At 39.6% G+C, this 22,859-nt stretch overlaps 1 protein-coding gene across 2 annotated transcripts; it reads right to left on the reverse strand.

The window, feature by feature from the left end:
- Nucleotides 1-10,068: 10,068 nt before the first annotated feature.
- On the reverse strand, nt 10,069-22,248 carry LOC139370674 (1,25-dihydroxyvitamin D(3) 24-hydroxylase, mitochondrial-like). Of its 2 annotated transcripts, none has more exons than XM_071110291.1 (12): nt 21,783-22,248; nt 21,442-21,632; nt 21,231-21,324; nt 21,049-21,142; nt 20,689-20,780; nt 20,089-20,200; nt 17,585-17,736; nt 16,703-16,869; nt 15,662-15,740; nt 15,357-15,554; nt 13,865-13,976; nt 10,069-11,038 (listed from the first exon to the last, which is right to left on the reverse strand). In XM_071110291.1, the coding sequence occupies exons 1-11, from the start codon at nt 22,041-22,043 to the stop codon at nt 13,866-13,868; spliced, it is 1,551 nt and encodes a 516-aa protein (XP_070966392.1). In that variant the 5' UTR covers nt 22,044-22,248; the 3' UTR covers nt 10,069-11,038; nt 13,865. The 2 variants fall into 2 exon arrangements, with proteins under 2 accessions (XP_070966392.1, XP_070966393.1); XM_071110292.1 differs by lacking the exon at nt 10,069-11,038 and adding an exon at nt 12,400-12,623 and having other exon boundaries at nt 21,783-22,154.
- Between the last annotated feature and the right edge of the window lie 611 nt (nt 22,249-22,859).

The raw sequence follows: 22,859 nt of genomic DNA on the forward strand, positions 1-22,859 counted from the left end.
TGAGGTGAATGTAGGCAACTTTACTTTGTCAACACGGGGGCCCCACAAGGGTACGTCCTTAGTCCCATCCTGTATTCCCTGTATTCCCACGACTGCGTTGCCTCACACAGTTCAAACTCCATCTTCAAGTTTGCTATCGACACGACAGTGGTAGGACTGATAACCAACATCGACAAGATGGCCTACAGGGAGGAGGTGGGCACTCTGACGGCGGGGTGCCAGGTAAACAACCTCTCCCTCAATGTCAGCAAAACAACAGAGTCTGATTATGCACTTCTGGAGGAACCAGGCTGGACATGCCCCCATCCTCATCAACAGGGCCACTGTGGAGACAGTCAATAACTTAAAATTCCTCGGCATACACATCACAGAGAAGCTAAAATGGTCAAATCACACGGACACCGTGGTGTAGAAGACACGGCAACAACTTTTCAACCTCATTATGCTGAAGAAATGTGTCCTGTCCCTGAGGGCCCTCACAGTGTTCTACCGGAGCACCATTGAGAGCATACTGCCGGGCTGCATCACAGCCTGTTATGGCAACTCCACCACCATGGACCACAAGCTGCTTCAGAGGGTGATACTGTCATCCAGGACACCTACAGCATCACGTGTTGCAGGAAAGCCAAGAAGACCATCAGGACCCCAGGCAGCCGAGCCATGTCCTGTTCTCCCCGCTTCCATCACTCAGACGTGGGCAGTACAGCAGCATCATCATGGAAAAAAACAGAAGACTGGCCAATAGTTTCTACCCCCAGATCATCAGACTACTGAATAACCAACAATAGTCCGCTACTTGCTCTCCACTCCCCCTGCTACTCTCCCTATGGATATCAGCACCAATTGGTAGATAACAAAAATACTCTGATCTTGTATGAGATTATTTAAGGTTAGGAAAGTATTTATGAATCATACATAAACATGGTTGGAGAGCCTTTAGGCACAAAATATATTAGCGAATCAAAAATACAGTGGTTGGATTCATCCTGAAAGTTGCCATATTAAATTGTTCCATCGATTAAATATTAAAAGATGATAACAATAGGATTCGAACAATAGTCCTGTAAATCTACCCTAATCATGGAACTGTGATGACAACCGTCCAGTCGTTGTGAACCATGATCCAGGCTCCAGGTCCATGGTCTGTGTTCCATAATGATTCAAATAGGCTTCCTGCCCTAAATTATTGCACAAATTGTAATACCGTAGCCTTATATTATACACTATTTTTAGCAACCCTCAGGAATAACCACATGGATGACAGAGGGGGGAAAAAGGTCAACTACTGTAACAATGTAATGGAATGATGCAAAATGTAGGCATCAAATTTAAGGAAACTAACAGTCACTGCACTAAAGTGACAGTTATTATGTATGTGGGTATTACTGATGGTGGCTACAGATAGTGCATAATATTAACTAAGATAGAAATTGGGCAACATTCAAGAGCACATAGCTCAAACTCGGTAGGTTCTGTGCTACTGTCAGTGTGCATGGGTTTCCATAGGCTACAGCATGGGCTTGGGTCTCCAAATTTAAGCCCTGCAAATGATGAAGCCATAGGCCTAAACATTTTATTCTGAATAATGACACAGCTATTTATACTTCACTGTGGAAAAGAGGCCGAAATATGTGCCATGTCAGCCTGGTCTCAGACTAGATGTAACATAGTAAATGTAAATCCAGACACTTAAATTAGTATATGTTAATTTGGTATGGTTACATTAGATATACGGTTACTTAAGGCAAAAATGAACATTAGTTGGGGTGTATGGGTTGATGTATAATGTGAACATCGAGCAACCCAAACCTCATGTCGGACAACTTTAGCATTTTAGATAATTAGCCACTTTTCAAATACTTATTACTTTTTATCTATTTTGCAAATACCCCAAACCCTAACCTTACCCCTTTTAAGCTAACCATTACCCTAATGTTAACCTTAACCCTTTTAGCTTTTAGACGAGATGGCCTACAGGGAGGTGGGGGCTCTTGGAGTGTGGTGTCAGGAAAATAACCTCACACTCAACGTCAACAAAACAAAGGAGATGATCGTGGACTTCAGGAAACAGCAGAGGGAGCACCCCCCTATCCACATCGACAGGACAGTAGTGGAGAGGGTAGTACGTTTTAAGTTCCTCGGGATACACATCACGGACAAACTGAATTGGTCCACCCACATGGACAGCGTTGTGAAGAATGCGCAGCAGTGTCTCTTCAACCTCAGAAGGCTGCAAAAACTTGGCTTGTCACTAAAAGCAATCACAAAATTCTACAGATGCACAATCGAGAGCATCCAGTCGGGCTGTATCACCGCCTGGTACGGCAACTGCGCCGCCCAAATCTATAAGGCTAAGAGACTAAAAAACAGCTTTTATCTCAAGGCCATCAGACTGTTAAACAGCCACCACTATCATTGAGTGGCTGCTGCCAACATACTGACTCAACTCCAGCTCACTTTAATAATGGAAATTGATGTAAAAAATGTATCACTAGCCACTTTAAACAATGCCACTTAATATAATGGTTACATACCCTACATTACTCATCTCATATGTATATGTATATACTGTACTCTATATAATCTACTGCATCTTGTCATCTTTATGTAATACATGTATCACTAGCCACTTTTATGTTTACATACCCTACATTACTCATCTCATATGTATATACTGTGCTCGATACCATCTACTGCATCTTGCCTATGCCGTTCTGTACCATCACTCATTCATATATCTTTATGTACATATTCTTTATCCCTTTACACATGTGTGTATAAGGTAGTAGTTGTGGAATTGTTAGGTTAGATTACTTGTTGGTTATTACTGCATTGTCGGAACTAGAAGCTCAAGCATTTCGCTACACTCGCATTAACATCTGCTAACCATGTGTATGTGACAAATAAAATTGGATTTGATTTGATTTGATCGAACCCTTCACCTAACCCTAACCTTAACCCTTTAACCTAACTCCTAAACTTAACCCTAACCCCTAGCCTAGCTAACATTAGCCGGCTAGTTCGGATCTCATCATGGACAACTTTAGCATTTTAGCTAATTAGCAACTTTTCACCTACTTAGGTGTTAGCTAACACTAACCTTAATCTTAACCCTTTTAGCTAACCATTCCCCTAACCCTAACCCTAACCCTTTTAGCTAACCCTAACCCTTTAACCTAACTCCAAAACTTAACTCTAACCTTAACACTAACCCCTAACCCTAACGTCTAGCCTTAACCCTAACCCCTAACATCTAGCCTACCTAACGTTAGCCAGCTAGATAACGTTAGCCACCTAGCTAGAAATCGTAACATTGCATATATTTAGAAAATTCGTAACATATACTATGTTTGTCAAATTTGCAACATATTGTACGTTTTTAGAAAAATTGAAACATTTAATACAACATGTATTTCATAGCATATCATACAAAATGGGTGATGGACATCCACAAATTAATACACACCATACCAAATGTGATATATCATTCTAAATTGTGTGTACAGATTTACATAGAGAATAAGTTAAAATGCTCTGAGACCAATTTGGTCATGTTGACATGCTATCAGTTTGCTGAAATATGACTGGTTTCACACTTGTCTCTAGCAATCACAAGGTAAATTATATCTAAAACAATTGTAATTTATATTTACAATCCCCTTATACAAACGGATTACTAGTTTACCTAGCTCTTATCAATAGCTCTTATCAATTTATAAATTACAGTGCATGGAGATTGGTGTTATTTAAATCGGAAAGAAATAAAGTATGTTTTTCCACTTGGGCAACCTTATTCATCGTTTCCTCACGCATAAAGGTGATGGAACGGCATATTTGTAGACACACTTATAGCCATGGGAAGTAGTTTCGGGGTGGAAGAGCTGCGATTACAAATCAGTGCAGTTTTGGGCAATGAATATCAGATAGACATTTCAAATGGTTTATTTGTGGTTATTCTTTTTGCTTAAGTATTTTGAAGTACACTCTAGAGAAAAGGGTACAAAAAGGGTTCTTCAGCTGTCCCCATAGGAGAATACTTTTTGTTTCCAAACTCTTTTGGGTTCCATGTAGAATTCAATGTGGAAAAGGTTCTACATGGAACCCAAAAGGGTTCCAAGAGTGTACCGTGAAATTAAATATAATTTAATATAGTCATATTTTTCCACACTGGAAACGTCTCCCTATAGGATCCCAATGGGTTGAAAAACCATTGAATATAATTCATATTATTCTTATCAATAAGACTTTAAAACAGAAGTTTTATCAGTGTGTCGGAGTCTGGTCTAGTGGTAGTGCTGTCAAACTTTTGATCACACATTGCCCCTTGTGGCATTGGGTTTATATATGTATTCCTCTACCTATCACTCTCCCCTCATTTTACAAGATGTTATATCAGTAAGATACATGCAAATGCTATAGTGTGCTCCCTCAAATACACTAATTGGATAGGTTAACGTTTATTGTCATGAATCTTGCCCTGGAGGCAGAACTGACCGATTTCCACTAGATGGGCCAGCTGCAAAGTCAAAATTGTCTACATCTTAATTTAAAAAAATTCAAAACAAAAATGAGATTTTTGGTCTTAATTTAAGGTTAAGGTTAGGAATTAGGGTTAGCAGTTTGGTTAAGGTTAGGGTTAAGGTTAGGTTTAAAATGTGATTTTCTGACTTTGTGGCTGTGCCAGCTACTGACCACTCTGCAGAGCTGCCTCCAGTACATGAGTCATGACAATAAATGCCAACCTGCTTCATAATGACAAGACCTGGGTTGAAATAGTATTCTACATTTTTAAAACAATTTTGCATGTTTGCTCGCACCTGCCTGGACTGTCAAATGGGCTATACTTGCATTTTTGGAACTGTTCCTGTGCATTGTGCAAGGCAAGCGTAGTTAATCTAGGCCTACATCTACATCACTTTCAGTTGCATACAGCATACTCTTATTATGCATAGCCTTGTACTTGCAAAGCAACAAATTATATTTGTTTTGAGTTCAGCTCCACACACATTTCAGGTGAATGACACTTGGCAGCTGTGCAAAGCAAAGACCATGTTGAGAAACCAAGGGTAAAGATAATCTCACCCGTTTTATAACACTTGCCAATGTTTTTGTGTGCTTTCCGTCAAGGCTTTGAGTTCAAAACTTTTGAAATACCAAAACATGAGGATAATATTGAGTCTGTCAATCACGTGGTGACAGACAGTCCCTTTGGGAAAACACATACTCTAAAGGCCTTGTTTGAAGGTAAACATGGTACATGTGTGCACAGTGTGATATTTTCAAAGGGGAAATCATGTTTTTTTGTCCTTAAATATGCCCTGATGGAGATCTGGTCCACTTAAAACTGGACTTTAGTTAAATATCATGATAGGTGAATACACTTAACTTAAGAGGTCATCAATAAGGTACACAAATAGTGTTGAACAGTGTGATGCATCAAATGCAGTATGTGTTTTTTACCAATTAAAATACAAGACATTTTTCACTTGATGTGTTATGACTCAACTTAAAAAGGCAGAAGAAAAAACATGATATGCTCTGTAATGACATACAGTTGAAGTCGGAAGTTTACATACACTTAGGTTGGAGTCATTAAAACTTGTTTTCAACCACTCCACAAATTTCTTGTTAACAAACTATAGTTTTGCCAAGTCGGTTAGGACATCTACTTTGTGCATGACACAAGTCATTTTTCCAACAATTGTTTACAGATTATTTCACTTATAATTCACTGTATCACAATTCCAGTGGGTCAGAAGTTTACATACACTAAGTTGACTGTGCCTTTAAACAGCTTGGAAAATTCCAGAAAATTATGTCTTAGCTTTAGAAGCTTCTGATAGGCTAATTGACATCATTTCAGTCAATTGGAGGTGTACCTGTGGATATATTTCAAGGCCTACTTTCAAACTCAGTGCCTCTTTGCTTGACATCCTGGGAAAATCAAAAGAAATCAGCCAAGACCTCAGAAAAAAAATATAGACCTCTGCAAGTCTAGTTCATCCTTTGAAGCAATTTCCAAACACCTGAAGGTACCAAGTTCATCTGTACAAACAATAGTACACACGTATAAACACATGGGACCACGCAGCCGTCATACCACTCAGGAAGGAGACACGTCCTGTCTCTTAGAGATGAACAAACTTTGGTGCGAAAAGTGCAAATCAATCCCAGAACAACAGCAAAGGACTTGTGAAGATGCTGGAGGAAACAGATACAAAAGTATCTATATCCACAGAAGAACGAGACCTATATTGACATAACCTGAAAGGCCACTCAGCAAGGAAGAAGCCACTGCTCCAAAATCGCCATAAAAAAGACAGACTACGGTTTGCAACTGCACATGGGGACAAAGATTGTACTTTTTTGAGAAATATCCTCTGGTCTGATGAAACAAAAATAGAACTCTTTGGCCATAATGACCATGGTTATTATGGTCATTCTGAAGCAACATCTCAAGACATCAGTCAGGATGTTAAAGCTTGGTCGCAAATGGGTCTTCCAATTGGACAATGACCCCAAGCATACTTCCAAAGTTGTGGAAAAATGGCTTAAGGACAACAAAGTCAAGGTATTGGAGTGGCCATCACAAATCCCTGACTTCAGTCCTATAGAAAATTTGCGGGCCGAACTGAAAAAGCGTGTGTGAGCAAGGAGGCCTACAAACCTGACTCAGTTACACCAGCTCTGTCACGGGGAATGGGACAAAATTCACCCAACTTATTGTGTAAAGCTTGTAGAAGGCTACCCAAAACGGTTGACCCAAGTTAAACAATTTTCAAGGCAATACTACCAAATACTAATTGAGTGTATGTAAACTTCTGACAGACTGGGAATGTGATGAAAGAATTAAAAGCTGAAATAAATGATTCTCTCTACTATTATTCTGACATTTCACATTGTTAAAATAAAGTGGTGATCCTAACTGACCTAAAACAGGGAATTTTTACTAGGATTAAATGTCAGGAATTGTGAAAAACTGAGTTTATATGTATTTGGCTGAAGTGTATGTAAACTTCCGACTTCAACTGTAACTAACTATATTATACTGATAACACTAATACATTACTACAGAATTATTTTTACTATTTAATAATTACTAGATATATAGAACATAATTTTCTTTCCTGTATCACATTTATTGAATATGGCTGAATACAAACAGTGTAGTTATTCCCTCCGTAAGGCAATCAAACAAGCAAAACGTCAGTACAGAGGCAAAGTGGAGTCGCAATTCAACGGCTCAGACACGAGACATATGTGGCAGGTTCTACAGACAATCACGGACTACAAAGAGAAAACCAGCCACGTCGTGGACACTTACGTCTTGATTCCGAACAAGCTAAACACCTTCTTTGCCAGCTTTGAGGATAACACAGTGCCACCAACGTGGTCCGCTACCAAGGACTATGGGCTCTCGTTCTCCATGGCCGACTTAAGACATTTAAGCGTGTTAACCCTCGCAAAGCTGCCGGCCCAGACGGCATTCCTAGCCATGTCCTCAGAGCATTCGCAGACCAGCTGGCTGGATTGTTGACGGACATTTTCAATATCTCCCTATTCCAGTCTGCTGTTCCCACAAGCTTCAAGATGTCCAACATTGTTCCTGTACCCAAGACAGCAAAGATAACTGAACTAAATTACTATCGCCCCGTTGCAATCACTTCTGTCCTCATGAAGTGCTTTGAGAGACTACTCAAGGATCATATCACCTGTACCTTACCTGACACCCACTTCAATTTGCTTATCGCCCCAATAGATCCACAGACGATGCAATCGCTATCACACTGCACACTGCCCTATACCATCTGGACAAGAGGAATACCTACAGTGAGGGAAAAAAGTATTTGAATCCCTGCTGATTTTGTACGTTTTCCCACTGACAAAGAAATGATCAGTCTGTAATTTTCATGGTAGGTTTTATTTGAACAGTGAGAGACAGAATAACAACAACAAAATCCAGACAAAGCGCATGTAAAAAATGTTATAAATGCGTTTTTCTGGATTTTGTTGTTGTTATTGTGTCTCTCACTGTTCAAATGATCCTACCATTAAAATTAAAGACGGATCATTTCTTTGTCAGTGGACAAACATACAAAATCAGCAGGGGATTCAATACTTTTTTCCCTCACTGTATATAAGAATGCTGTTCATTGACTATAGCTCAGCATTCAACACCATAGTACCTTCCAAGCTCTTCATTAAGCTCGAGGCCCTGTGTCTAAACCCCGCCCTGTGAAACTGGGTCCTGGACTTCCTGACGGGCCGCCGCCCAGGTGGTGAAGGTAGGAGACAACACCTCCACTTCACTGATCCTCAACCCTGGGGCTCGACAAGGGTGCGTGCTAAGCCCTCTCCTGTACTCCCTGTTCATCAATGACTGCGTGGCCACACACGCCTCCAACTCAATCATCAAGTTTGCAGACGACACAACAGTAGTAGGCCTGATTACCAACAATGATGAGACAGCCTACAGGGAGGAGGTGAGGCTGCCGGGAAAATAACCTCTCACCCAACATCAACAAAACAAAGGAGCTGATCGTGGACTTCAGGAAACAGTAGAGGGAGCACCCCCCTATCCACATCGATGGGACCGCAGTGGAGAAGGTGGAAAGTTTCAAGTTCCTCAGCGTACACATCTATGACAATCTGAAATGGTCCACCTACACAGACAGTGTGGTGAAGAAGGCGCAAGAGCACCTCTTCAACCTCAGGAGGCTGAAGAAATGTGGCTTGGTACCTAAAACTCTTACAAATCTTTACAGATGAACAATTGAGAGCATCCTGTCGGGCTGTATCACTGCCTGGTATGGCAACTGCACCGACCACAACCGCAGGGCTCTCCAGAGGATGGTGCGGTCTGCCCAACGCATCATTGGGGGCAAACTACAAGCCCTCCAGGACACTTACAGCACCCATTGTCACAGGAAGGCCAAAAAGATCATCAAGGATAACAACCACCCAAGCCACTGCCTGTTCACCCCCACTATCTTCCAGAAGGTGAGGTCTGTTCATGTGCATCAAAGCTTCGACCGAGAGACTAAAAACAGCTTCTATCTCAAGGCCATCAGACTGTTAAATAGCCATCACTAGCACATTAGAGGCTGCTGCCCTATATACATAGACTTGAAATCACTGTCCACTTTAATAATGGAACACTAATCAACTTAATAATGTTAATATATTTTGCATTACTCATCTCATACTGTATACTATTCTACTGTATCTTAGTCTATGTCACTCTGACTCTGATTGCTCATCCAAATATTTATATATTCTCAATTCCATTCCTTTACTTTAGATTTCTGTGTATTGTGTGAAATGCTGTGAAATTGTTAGATTTTACTTTTGTTAGATATTACTGCACTGTTGGAGCTGGAAACACAAACATTTCGCTATAACATCTGCTAAACACGGTGTTTGTGATTTTATTTGATTTAGCTATGTCTTTTTGAATTTCCCGTTGCATGCAATTCAGCTTTTAGCTCCCATATATACCGAAAGAAAACTAAATGAAACATTACTGCAGATTCATTTTCACAATGTCAACATAAATGATGTAATAAGAAATTACATTATTATGTAATCCAGTCCAAATAAATTCCTTATTGAGATACAAGACATCTCGACTTTACCATAAAGTATATGTTTTGAACAGTAGATGGCAGAAGTACACTGTCTTGAATACCCAGCGGTGTATTTCAAATCAATGTCTTGTGTGTGTGAAATTAAATAATAATATTCATTCAATATAATATAATTGACTATGATGCAGTATATTCTCCAGACTGAAACCTTCTCCCTATAGGATGCCAATTGGTTGAAAAACCATTTAATATCATTCATATTCTTCTTATCAATAAGGCTCTAAAACAGAGTTATATCAGTTTGTCGACTGTCGACTTTTGATCACACATTGCCCCTTGCGGCATGGAGTTTATACCTGTATTCCTTTACCTACCTCTATCTTCTCTTTTTATAAGACGATATATCAGTAAGATACATGCAAATGCTATATCATGCTCCCACAAATACACTAAATTCACAAAGCAGAAATTAAGAATAGTATCACTTTTCAGCAGATCATGTATTTCAGACGATTGAAACCAGATTAGTAAAAAAGCCTTAACATTTACAGTGAGATAGACATATGAAGTCTATTATAATAGGTTCATATTATACCCGTCTATTACCATTACAGTTACTTGTAATATTAAAGACAACTGTAGAAGATCACTGATTGGCAGAGGGGTGCAGTGTACATTACCTTTTATGGCTATAATATGTTTTGTTGCAAGAATAGACGTACTATGGTGTGTGGATAGTTGAAGTAGCTATTGCTAATGCAGGTTTGACTGAATAGGAGCCCTGAGCTGAGCACAAGAGCTGGTAAGATTACCATGGAGCATTCCATGACATTTTCACATGCAAATAGCACTTGATTACTATGATATGCCAAAGCCATAAATCATTAGGTCCTTAGCTTTGGTGTGTGGCTATGATACAGTTGTACTAATCTTAAACCATATTCCACAAAGTAATTACAATTTCAAACATACTGCAACAAAAAGAAAAAGTGGATGAAATATATTCTCTCTAAGAATTACAATGTTTTAAATGTACATCATGTTGACACTATTATTGCACTTCATACACAATGGGAAAAAAATACACAAGTAGCCTTTATACATGTAATGTATATACTTTAACATACAAAGACAACATATACAAAAGTCATAATTTATTTAACATTTTCGACATAAGAACAGTTGTTTAAGATTAGTGGGCAGTAAAGTGCAGTTGTCTTACAACACAAGCTAAAAGTTATTGGTCAACAAGTAGGCTAACTCTCATAGTTAATAGTTTAAATGCATTTATATTAGTTTGAGGTATATGTGACAGGATTACATACAAATATATTTAGATCTGATATTTTCTCTTTGTTATTTACAGAGCAGCAATAAAGGGAGTCTCTGGACATTCAGGTCTAGAACTATTATCTTTCTGTAGTGAGGTCCAAATGATCTGTGTTTGAAGCCTGTTTTGGAGAAAATAACACATGGAATCAAATACAACATTTCACAACCTGCTAATATATGTTTTCTTATTTTTGTGGAGTTGAATGTACCTTTTTATAGTTATATATTGTGTGTTTATACAACGGGTGCGCCTAATCCTGAATGCTGATTGGTTAAAACCACATTCTAGCTGGTGTCTATTCCACAAGTGTGTGTGTGTTATATTAATTTGAGATATGAGATATATATCTATTTATACAATATACAGTACCAGTCAAAAGTTTGGACACACCTACTCATTAAAGGGTTTCTCTTTATTTTTCCTCTTTTCTACATTGTAGAATAATAGTGAAAACATCAAAACCGATGCTCATGTGTCTTTGCCCAACCAAGTCTCTTCTTATTATTGGTGTCCTTTAGTAGTGGTTTCTTTGCAGAAATTCGACAATGAAGGCCTGATTCACGCAGTCTCCTCTGAACAGTTTATGTTGAGACCTGTTTCTTGAACTCTGTAAAGCATTTATTTGGCTGCAATTTCTAAGGCTGGTAACTCTAATGAAGTAATCCTCTGTAGCAGAGGTAACTCTGGGTCTTCCTTTCCTGTGGCGGTCCTCATGAGAGCCAGTTTCATCATAGCGCTTGATGGTTTTTGCGACTGCACTTGAAGAAACTTTCAAAGTTCTTGAAACGTTCCAGATTGACTGAACTTCATGTCTTAAAGTAATGATGGACTGTCATTTCTCTTTTTTTATTTGAGCTGTTCTTGCCATTATATGGACTTGGTCTTTTACCAAATAGGGCTATCGTCTGTATACCACCACTACCTTGTCACACCACAATTGATTGGTTCAAACACATTAAGAAGGAAAGAAATTCCACAAATTCACTTTAACAAGGCACAGCTGTTAATTGAAATGCATTCCAGGTGACTACCTCATGAAGCTGGTTGAGAGAATGCCAAGAGTGTGCAAAGCTGTCATCAAGGCAAAGGGGAGCTACTATGAAGAATCTCAAATATAAAATATATTTTGATTTGATTAACATTTTTTTGGTTACTACATGATTCCATGTGTGTTATTTCATAGTTCGGATGTCTTCACTATTATTCTACAATGTAGAAAATAGTAAAAATAAAGAAAGTAGGTGTGTCCAAATGTTTTGACTGGTACTGTATATATTGTCTTTACTCTGATTTACAGTGCATTCGGAAGGTATTCAGACCCTTGACTTTTCCAAAACAAATTATGCTACAGCCTTGTTCTAAAATTTATTAAATAATTTTTTCCCCTCATCAATCTACTCACAATACCCCATAATGACAAAGCAAAACAGGTTTTTGGACATTTTAAAAAATCTACAAAAAAACAACTCAAATATCACATTTACAAAAGTGTTCAAACCATTTACTCAATATTTTGTTGAAGCACCTTTGGCATTGATTACAGCCTTGAGTTTTTGTTGGGGTATGACACTACAAGCTTGGCACATTAATATTTGGGGAGTTTCTCTCATTCCTCTCTGCAGATCCGCTCAACCTTTGTCAGGTTGGTTGGGGAACGTTGCAGCACAGATATTTTCAGGTCTTTCCAGGTTCATGTCCGGGCTCTGGCTGGGCCACTCAAGGACATTCAAAGACTTTTCCCAAAGCCACTCATGTGTTCATGGCTGTGTGCTTATTGTTATTGTCCTGTTGAAAGGTGAACCTTCACCCCAGCCTGAGGTCCTGAGCTCTCTGGAGCATGTTTTCATCAAGGATCTCACTATACTTTGCTCCGTTCATCTTTGTCTCGATCCTGACTAGTCTCCCAGTCCCCGCCGCTAATAAACATCCCCACAGCAAGATGCTGCCACCACCATGCTTCACCGTAGGGATGGTGCCAGGTTTCCTCCAGAGGCGACGCTTGGCATTCGGGCCAAAGAGTTCAATCTTGGTTTCACCAGACCAGAGAATCTTGTTTCTCATGGTCTGAGAGTCTTTAGGTGCCTTTTTAGCAATTCCAAACGGGCTGTCATGTGCATTTTACTGAGGAGTGGCTTCCGTCTGGCCACTCTACCATAAAGGCCTGATTGGTGGAGTGCTACAGAGATGGTTGTACTTCTGGAAGGTTCTCCCATCTCCACAGAGGAACTCTAAAGCTCTGTCAGAGTGACCATCAGGTTCTTGGTCACCTCCCTGACCAAGGTCCTTCTCCCCCGATTGCTCAGTTTGGCCTGACGTCCAGCTCTAGGAAGAGTCTTGGTCGTCCCAAACATCTTCCATTTAAGAATGATGTAGGCCAATGTGTTCTTGGGGACCTTCAATACTGCAGAAATATTTTGGCACCCTTCCACAGATCTGTGCCTCGACACAATCCTGTCTTGGAGCTCTACGGACAATTCCTTCGACCTCATGGCTTGGTTTTTGCTCTGACATGGACTGTCAACTGTGGAGCCTTATATAGACAGGTGTGTGCCTTTCAAATGATGTCCAATCAATTGAATTGACCACAGGTGGTCTCCAATCAAGTTGTAGAAACATCTTAAGGATGATCAATGGAAACACGATTCACCTGAGCTTAATTTTGAGTCTCATAGCAAAGTGTCTGATTACTTATGTAAATAAGGTATTTCTGTTTTTTATTTTGAATATATTTGCAAAAATGTCTAAAAACCTGTTTTTGCTTTGTCATTATGGGGTAGTGTGTGTAGATTTCTGATTATTATTAAAAACATGTATTCCATTTTAGAATAAGACTAAGGTAACAAAATGTGGAAAAGTCGAGGGGTCTGACTACTTTCCGAAGGCACTGTAAGTTTCAGTATATGTATGATTTTGAGGTATATTCAAGGGTGAATGTTATTCTTACCTCATCGTCTAATGAAAGCCACAGGGAGTTCACGGTTGGGAACAAGCGTCCCTGAATGGATCGTTTCAACTGGTTCACTATCTGTCGCCACAATTTCATAATCTCTGATGACCTGATAGAAAGACAGGAAAAAGGAGCAATCATTAGATTATGAAGGGCATGTAAAATGACAACCAGTATCAATTGAGGTAAGACTCACATGGTGACATGAAACAATTTTTCAAGGTTAACACACATTGCAGGACAAAGTCTTCTTGGAACTTAAAGTTATACAGTGCCTTCAGAAAGTATTCATACCCCTTGACTTTTGTCACATTTTGTTGTGTTACAGCCTGAATTCAACATGAATATAATGACAAAGTGAAAACATGTTTTTAGAAATTTTTGCAAATATATTGAAATTTAACAACAGAAATATCTCATTTACATAAGTATTCACACCCCTAAGTCAATACATGTTTACATGTTAGAGTCACCGTTGGCAGCAATTACAGCTGTGAGTCTTTCTGGGTAAGTCTCTACAAGTTTTGCACACCAGTATTGTACAATATTTGCACATTGTTATTTAGAAAATTATTCAAGCTCTGTCAAGTTGGTTGTTGATCATTGCTAGACAGCCATTTTCAAGTCTTGCCATAGATTTTCAAGACGGTTTAACTCAAAACTGTCACTAGGCCACTTAAGAACATTCAATGTCATCTTCGTAAGCAACTCCAGTGTATATTTGTCCTTATGTTTTAAGTTATTGTCCTGCTGAAAGGTGAATTTGTCTCCCTGTGTCTGTTAGAAAGAACACTGAACCAGGTTTTTCTCTAGGTTTTTACCTGTGCCTAGCTCTATTCTGTTACTTTTTATCCCAAAACAACTCTCTAGGCCATGCCGATAGCAAGCATACTCATAACATAACGCAGTCACCACCATGCTTGAAAATATGAAGAGTGGTACTCAGTGGTGTTGGATTTATGCCAAACATAATGCTTTGTATTCAGGACATAAAGTTAATGTCTTTCTCAGGTTTTGCAGTTTTACTTTAGTGCCTTATTGCAAACAGGATGTGGTAGTCAGATGAGGTAGTCATAAAAAAAATATGTTCAACACTATGATTGCACACAGAGTGAGTCCATTCAACTTATTATGTGACTTGTTAAGCAGAGGTTTACTCCTGGACTTATTTAAGCTTGCCATAACAAAGGGGTTGAAAACTTATTGAGGCATTTCAGCTTTTGATTTTGAATTAATTTGTAACAATTTCTAAAAACATAATTATTGGGGTATTGTATGTTGGCTAGTGACACAAAATATAAATTGAATCCATTTTCAATTCAGGCTAGACCACAACGTATGTGAAAAGGGACTGTACACATTGAAACCTGACGCAGGAAGACGGAGTAATATACTGTATATCGCCCACAGGTGTTAAGCCCAACCTGTGGTAATACTACAATGTTGGCAACTTGGTGGCCACTTTGGGGGCACAGGAGGTTGTTCTTACCCAGCAGAGTGCCAACTGCAGCTGTAGCTCTGCCAGACGCCGCCCAATACACATCCTCTTCCCAACACCAAACGGCACATGGGCAAAGGGGTTGATGGTACTGCTCTCTTTTAGCCAACGCTCTGGCTTAAACCGGCTGCTGTCGTGGAAGTATTCCTCATTGGCACCCTGAGCATGGCTGTTGATCATCAACACTGTCTGCAAATGAAAAATAAAAATCAATCAAATCAAATGTTAAATGAGCCGAGAATGTAATCGCCCCAACATGAGCTCTTAAATGATGGAAAACGAAGTAATCCATTTACCCCCTTGGGAATGGAGTAATCCCCCAACACAGTGTCTTTGTCTAAGGTCCGACTCGTGAAGGGAACTGACGGCGATAACCTGCAGGAATTTGAAAAAAGTGTTTGGAAATATAGTCTTGAAGCAGGAGGATACATGTAAGCTATTTAGGATCAGTTAAACATACTCAAACCTTTTTTTAAAGGCAAGTTGAAAGGAAAATAGCTCATTTGTCAAAATTCATAGACATTATCTGTGTGAGTTTCTGCATTAAACTACAAAAAACACTTGTAAATCGAAATTTCTGTATATTAAAAAGAAGACCAATTAACCCTAAAATTTTTTTCTTTCAACTCGCCAAATTGAGCCCTGTTTCAAATGATCACTCTTTTCTCGACGCGAGATGCGCATCACTTCACACTGCCAATTTTTGTTCATTCGAAAAAATATTCTGTTCTATTTTATTCTGATATATCACATAGTTTGTTTTACTATAAATTAGGTGTGTGTTGACTGTGATAAGGGCTTGGGAAATAAAAGTGTATTGTCTGCTAAATTAACAAAACAAGGCTATGCCATTGCACAGTAATAGGCTTCTACAAGCAAGCTCCACTGCTGAGGTTACTGCCTTTTTGAAGATTGTGTTCCACAATATAATATAACTAGTTGACTTTGTGGTTTCAATAAATCAGTCTTAAATGGCACTTGTTTTTTTATTGACTGAATATATATTGTGCAATTTAGAAATTAGGATTTGTTATCTGTCATGGTTATGATAAAAAGTATTCAAGTTCAATATATTTAATATGGATTCCCCCTGTGAAGAAACAGTGCAGAATTGCAGGAAATGGTTTAAAAATTGCAACAACCAATGTTTTATTTATTTTTGTGTTTCATTCAAAATTATTATCGTTTTTTTGCGCACCCACTTTCAGACAAAGTCAAGCGCCCATGCCTCAACTCATTTGTTTTGGACTTGTGTACCGGTTTGAATGACATACAGTACACAATGACTGCAGTGTTATTATTTTTGCGTCACATCCCAGTGGAATGTCTTACTGTACCTCATGGATTCCTTGAGGCAGGCCTTGATGTAGGGCATTCTCTGGAGGTGCTTGGCACTGGGAGTCTGACTAGCAGGCAGAACCTCTCTGATTTCTTGGAGCAGCTTCTTCTGAACGCAGGGGTTACGGGAGAGGTTGAAAATAGCCCACAGCATGCTGTTGGCAGTCTAGAAAACATCAACAGAGAGAGAGAGAGAGAGAGAGAGAGAGAGAGAGAGAGAGAGAGAGAGAGAGAGAGAGAGAGAGAGAGAGAGAGAGAGAGAGAGAGAGAGAGAGAGAGAGAGAGAGAGAGAGAGAGAGATGTCAGACGACTCATTCAGAGAGATACTATATACTGCATTCCATAGAGGGGGTCCTACAGTAGATGGAGCTGAGGAATGTGAGGGGTTCCTCAAGGGCTGTTTCTGTCACATCTGGACTGCAGACCAGATTACCTCAGTCTTTGAACCACTACTATTACAGTTTGCACCTGTTTGTTTCTTCTCTCACAGGGAGGGAATACCACTTCAAGCGTAGAGTAAATTAGTTAAAACAATGTATGGGAGCAAGAAATGAAGTAAGGTGAAAGTCATCAACAATAAAGGAGTGTCATGTTTTCCCCTCTTATTTTTCAGAGCAAAATAGGCGCTGGTGCAAGTGAATGAAAAATCTGTCCCTGTCCTTGTTTGTACGACCGAGATTCAAATCCGGGTCCCGCTAAGCTAAAACCTAGTCATTAAGCAAGTCTTCAGGTGACAAGCAATGTAACTCATCACAGTTCACCGGAAAAATTTGAGGACTATCACACTTCAGTGTTGTGACGCTAAATTATTAGCAAGGATACTCATCATGCAAGTGTGATTCACCGAACCATCTCTGTTACATTTGTCAACTGATCCTTACCGTCTCCACTCCTCCGATCTGGAGCTCTGTGATGGCGGCGTACAGCTCTTTCTTGGACAGGTGACTGTGGCGGTAGATGTCACACAGGAAGTCGTCACTGGGCCCTGTTGCCCCTGCATGGCGCTTTATCTTCTTGTCTATGTAGACTTTGGCTGCGGACAACAACAAGAGACATACGCAAAATAATTAACTGACAGATGTTTTTTTTAAAGCTAGGTAACAATGACTGCATATAGTCCATTTTTAAAGCCATTCTAAATGGTCAACTTTATTCACCAAAACATGGATTCTCATTTGTGAAAGGCTGTAACCAGTCATAAACAATGATAATTGTAAACTTCTACAAACAAGTAAACGATATTTAACAAGCCATAAAATGCTCTCACTTCCAGTCCCTATCGCTACTTTCAAAACAAGGACAACATACACGGCCACTGTTTATTATTTGTATTTATTTAACCTTTATTTAACTAGGCAAGTCACTTAAGAACAAATTCTTAATTACAATGACGTATAGGAGGGGAATGAGCGTTGAGCCCCCTTAAATGCAACAAAAATCAAAATTATGCTAATTGAACCATTCTCCTTTTTATTTGAACTGCTACAATGGTAAAAGCTTTTTCCAAATCAGTGGAACCCAAGACTGTTCCCAGGGCAGGCCTGGTTGTAGCTAGATATGTTCGATTTGGCATCGGGGACAATTTTAGGATTTTACCTAACCCTAACCTTTTATCTAACCTTAACCTAATTCTGCTAACATGCTACGTTAATTCTCCTAACCTGTCATGTTAACTATCCTAACCTGCTGTGTAAGTACTCTTAACCTGCCATGAAAAGTCACTTCTGCAAGTCAAAACTGGCGGACCTGACCTGAGAGCAGTGTGAGTATCCACTAATGCGATACAGCCCACCTCTGTGGTTTAAAAAGAAAAATCCCATTGTGACTGCACTTGTCATCCCGTGACAGTCCTGTATTTCAGTCCCTTTTCATGTGTCCCGACTTTTCTTTTTACAAGAAGGTTGTTTTGTCACCAAGGAGTATCGATTAATCCAGGCTACAAGAGTGAAGTTCTAATGACAATCGCCAAATGTCATTACACGTTGTGTTTTTGATTGGATGCAGGAATTATTTGGGTGGACTGAATGTGCGTAGGTAGCCTACTTTTTTAAGTGATTTGTTTGACAATCAGATGAAAACATCAGGACAGGTTGTGTTTTTCCTTTTTCCAATGACATGTCTTGACAATTAGGCCTTAAAGCCACACACACACACACACACAAAATAGAGCCCCCCCCCCGCACCTGTGTATATACATATATGTGTGTGTAAGAGAGGGTGGACAGGTGCCTACAAGCCACCGGCAAGCAAGCAGCACAACAAACGATCCGTAGCAAGGCCCTGAGCCAACATTCCACTCCCACGTCTCCTCCTCCCCTCCATCCCTGTTCCCGCTACTACAAATATTTGGCAGTGTTCTCCCCCTTAGGTCATCCGGTTTACTACAACTCTGATTGTGTTGAGTAAGAGGGGGTGAGCCAAGTGCATGGATCGCAGACAGTGGTGTAAAGTACTTAAGTAAACATGCTCAAACACTACTAAAGTAATTGTTGGAGTATCGGTACTTTATAATTTATATTTGACAACTTTTACTTCAGTGTATTCATAAATAAAATAAAAATACCTTTTACTCCATACATTTTCCGTGACACCCAAAAGTACTGGTTACATTTCGAACACTTAGCAGGACAGGAAAATGGTCCAATTCATCCCTACTGCCTCTGATCTGGCAGACTCACTAAACACAAATGCATAATTTGTAAATTATGTCTGAGTGTTGTAGTGTGCCCTGGCTATTTGTACAAAGTAAAAACAAGAAAATGGTGCTGTCTACTTTGCTTAATATAAGGAATTTGAAATTACTTTTACTTTTTGATACTTAAGTATATTTTAGCAATTACATTTACTTTGATACTTAAGTATATTTAGAACCAAATACTTTTAGACTTTTACTCAAGTAGTATTTTGCTGGGTGACTTTTACTTGAGTAGTTTTCTATTAAGGTATCAATACTTTTACTCAAATATCACAATTGGGTACTTTTTTGCACCACTGATCGCAGAGGCACCCGGTTCATATCTCTCTCTCTCTCTCCTATCACCTGACTGGAAATTTGCTCAAAGCGGTTCTTGGGTAATACGTCATCTGGACACGCTCCGGGTGGAAGGATTGGGGGGTGTCAAGAGAGGGGTTGGAAGTGAATGTGGCAGGCATTGAGGTTTCATCAGAGGGAGAGAGGACATGGAGAGGAGGTCACTTAGAGGGAGGGCAGTTGGAAGTGACTAGGGGGGGGTGCTTTAGCGGTGGTTGGGTGCGATGTGGTTGCTTTAGCGGTGGTTGGGAGCGAGATCAGGGGGCATTGAGGTTTTAGGGTGAGAGAGTGGACATGGAGGGGAGGTTTCTTTAGAGGGATGGGGAGGGGACCGAGAGTAGGAGGAGTTTTTACCTGTACTGAATATACGGTCCCATGCCGTGGTGTGGTCCTGCCATGTTTTGGTGTTCAGTTTTTTGTGGAGCTCCACTGGCGTGACCATCATGGCGCCAAATGTGCTCATCATCTACACATCCACAGAGAGAGAGAGAGGGAAAGAGAGAGAGACTTTAAATGTAACAATCAAATAAAGACATACAGTACATGACAATGTAACAATTTATAGTTGCAACCAGTCATTTTCAAATATTACCTCCAGTGTTTCAATATCAACTTATAGCACAGGACCATGGTTACTATAACAAAATGTTGTTTAAAAGATGTTGTAAATACATGCATGTCTCCTGGCTGCTGAAGATATTAGTTTGCCCCGGTAAATTCCTGCCTGCCCTGAGACCAGTTTCAGATAGTCTACTGATTCATCAGTAATTGTAGCAGTGGTGATTAACCCACTCACTAAAGTGAACTGCACTCTATCTATAGGCTCAGAGCGATATCGCAGTATAGCTCTGTCACAAAAAGATCACTAAAATCATCCCCAAGCCAGGGGACCCACAATACCTGAATCACTATATGCAGATAGTAACTGGATGTGTAAAATCAATGACCACTTACCGTCTTTATGGATGTGATAAAGGTCATAGCCTCCTCGTTGACATTGTCATGCAGAAGTCCGAAGCGTTTGTCGTAGAGCACTAAGCAAATGGCTGTAATTAGATAATAAAACATTAATTGAGCAACAACATGCATTAATGTGTTATTGATTTAACTTTTCCTCAGTAGCAAATCAATTATAATGTCCATTCATTCTAATAAGACTTTTACTTAATTTTGTTTTTAAAACAATTAAATTATCATTAGAATAATTCAAATGATTTAATACATCCACATTACATATAAGCAACAATCTTTATTGTAAATATGTATATCTAGCCACAAATATGTTATTTATATTATAAACAATAGGCTACTTACTCTCCATTGACCATTTATTCAATTCGAAGTACAAGTCCACAAATTGTCCATTGTCAGTCACTTGCCCAATTCTACTAACGAAATCGGCCAACACCTACATTTCGGAGACAATACAAAGTCATTATTTGATCAAATTCACCTTGAAATTTGCAGTTTTAACGCAGATAAATGATCTTACAAACCTGGTTTATTTTTCCATCAAGTTTCGCGACTTCTGTGGGTTTCATCAATTTCTGCTGAAACGTGCTTCTCACCCTCTGCCAGTCTTCCCCTTCCCTGAAAATCATCAGGAAATATATTCATTAGTAGGCTACGTCTGTTAAAATAGATACCTGTGTATTTCTGTTGAGCAAATAGCATGATATCATAGGAATACTGAAAAGTGCCAATTACAGAATGAGAAGTCCATATGCCTCGTCTCTTAAGTCTCGGTATGCTTTCCAGGGTTTGATCTCCAGACGCTGTGGGAAAGCGCTCTCCTTTCTGTAGAGTGCCTCCACTAAGCAAGGTGCGCCAATATGGACCGATTCAAAGGAGCCGAGTTTCATCCGGAAAATCTTTCCGAATTTCTTATGGTAATCAATCTAAAAGGAAGAAATATCAGACACAAAACATTTAATCCACAAATAAAACAACTTAATTCTTTATTAAAATGAAATAAAATAAAACATCTGTCGAATTGTTTTTAGTTTGTATTATTCTTCTCGTTATAATATATTTTTGTTATAATTTACCAATGCATTGTGTTGTCTTTGCAGCCCTCCTTTGAGTAGTAGTTCTATCAAACTGCCAAATAAGGGCCAGTTGGTGGGTCCAGGTATCGAGTCCAGGCTCTGAGTCTGCGAGGGAAGACTGTGTCGACAAGGCGCAACCAATGTAGCATCCTTCGGGTCCAGGACGCACACTGAAGATGTTGGCTTGAAGTGCTGCAAACCAACCGTTTTCTTTTTTAACAATTCTACTATCTGTGGTACCTTTTGGATTTGTGCCCTCATTCTCGTGCTGTGATAGGCTAATAAAGAATAAATACTGGGACACGAATGAATGTATTTGCTTTGTTGGAAACTTGGAAGTTTCAGTGTTCTCGTTTCTTGGAACTGTGACGCCTACCACAATATATATACTCTGACAATGTTTATTCATAACCAATCAGGGATTGGGCTTGCATGGTGTGGCCGGCGAGCCCACACCATTCATTTATGGATCCAAATTGTGAGGATCGCATGACCCCAGATAGACGCAGAAAGTGCGCTTGCCTCATCACTTATAAATAAACATATCGGCCTAAACTGAAGGTGACGCAGTTCGCTTGAACCATCAGCAGTCACACTATGAGAGCATGTCAGCGATGAGGATGGCATGTTTTGGGGTTTTGAAGTACCATGTTGTTGCCCTATAAAAGTGCTTACTCACTGAGTGTCAGTTGCCATCGTAATAACCTTGAACCTTGAGAAATGTTTACTGGAGTGCTTAGGGGGAGCATGTGGGTTTTGTAATCCCCTAACACAGGAGCACACACATGGGTACAATCATAGTGCGCACAAAACACAAACACACATGCATGACACTGACCAGTGGCGATTTTAGCATGTAAATCTTGGTGGGGCCACACAAAAAAAGTGGGATGCATCAGCAAAGCCACTACACAACACAGCACTAAACAATACATTAATTGCTAACCACTGCTACACCTGGTTATCAGCAGAGCCCTGTCTGACAGCGAAACAGTTCATTCAGCCTCGTTTCCTGCTTTAAAAAAAACATAGCTGATATGGCTGACTTGCTTAAATAAATGTGGTTTCTAATGACAA

The sequence above is a fragment of the Oncorhynchus clarkii genome, chromosome 17, assembly GCF_045791955.1.
Source record: "Oncorhynchus clarkii lewisi isolate Uvic-CL-2024 chromosome 17, UVic_Ocla_1.0, whole genome shotgun sequence".
NCBI lineage: Eukaryota > Metazoa > Chordata > Actinopteri > Salmoniformes > Salmonidae > Oncorhynchus > Oncorhynchus clarkii.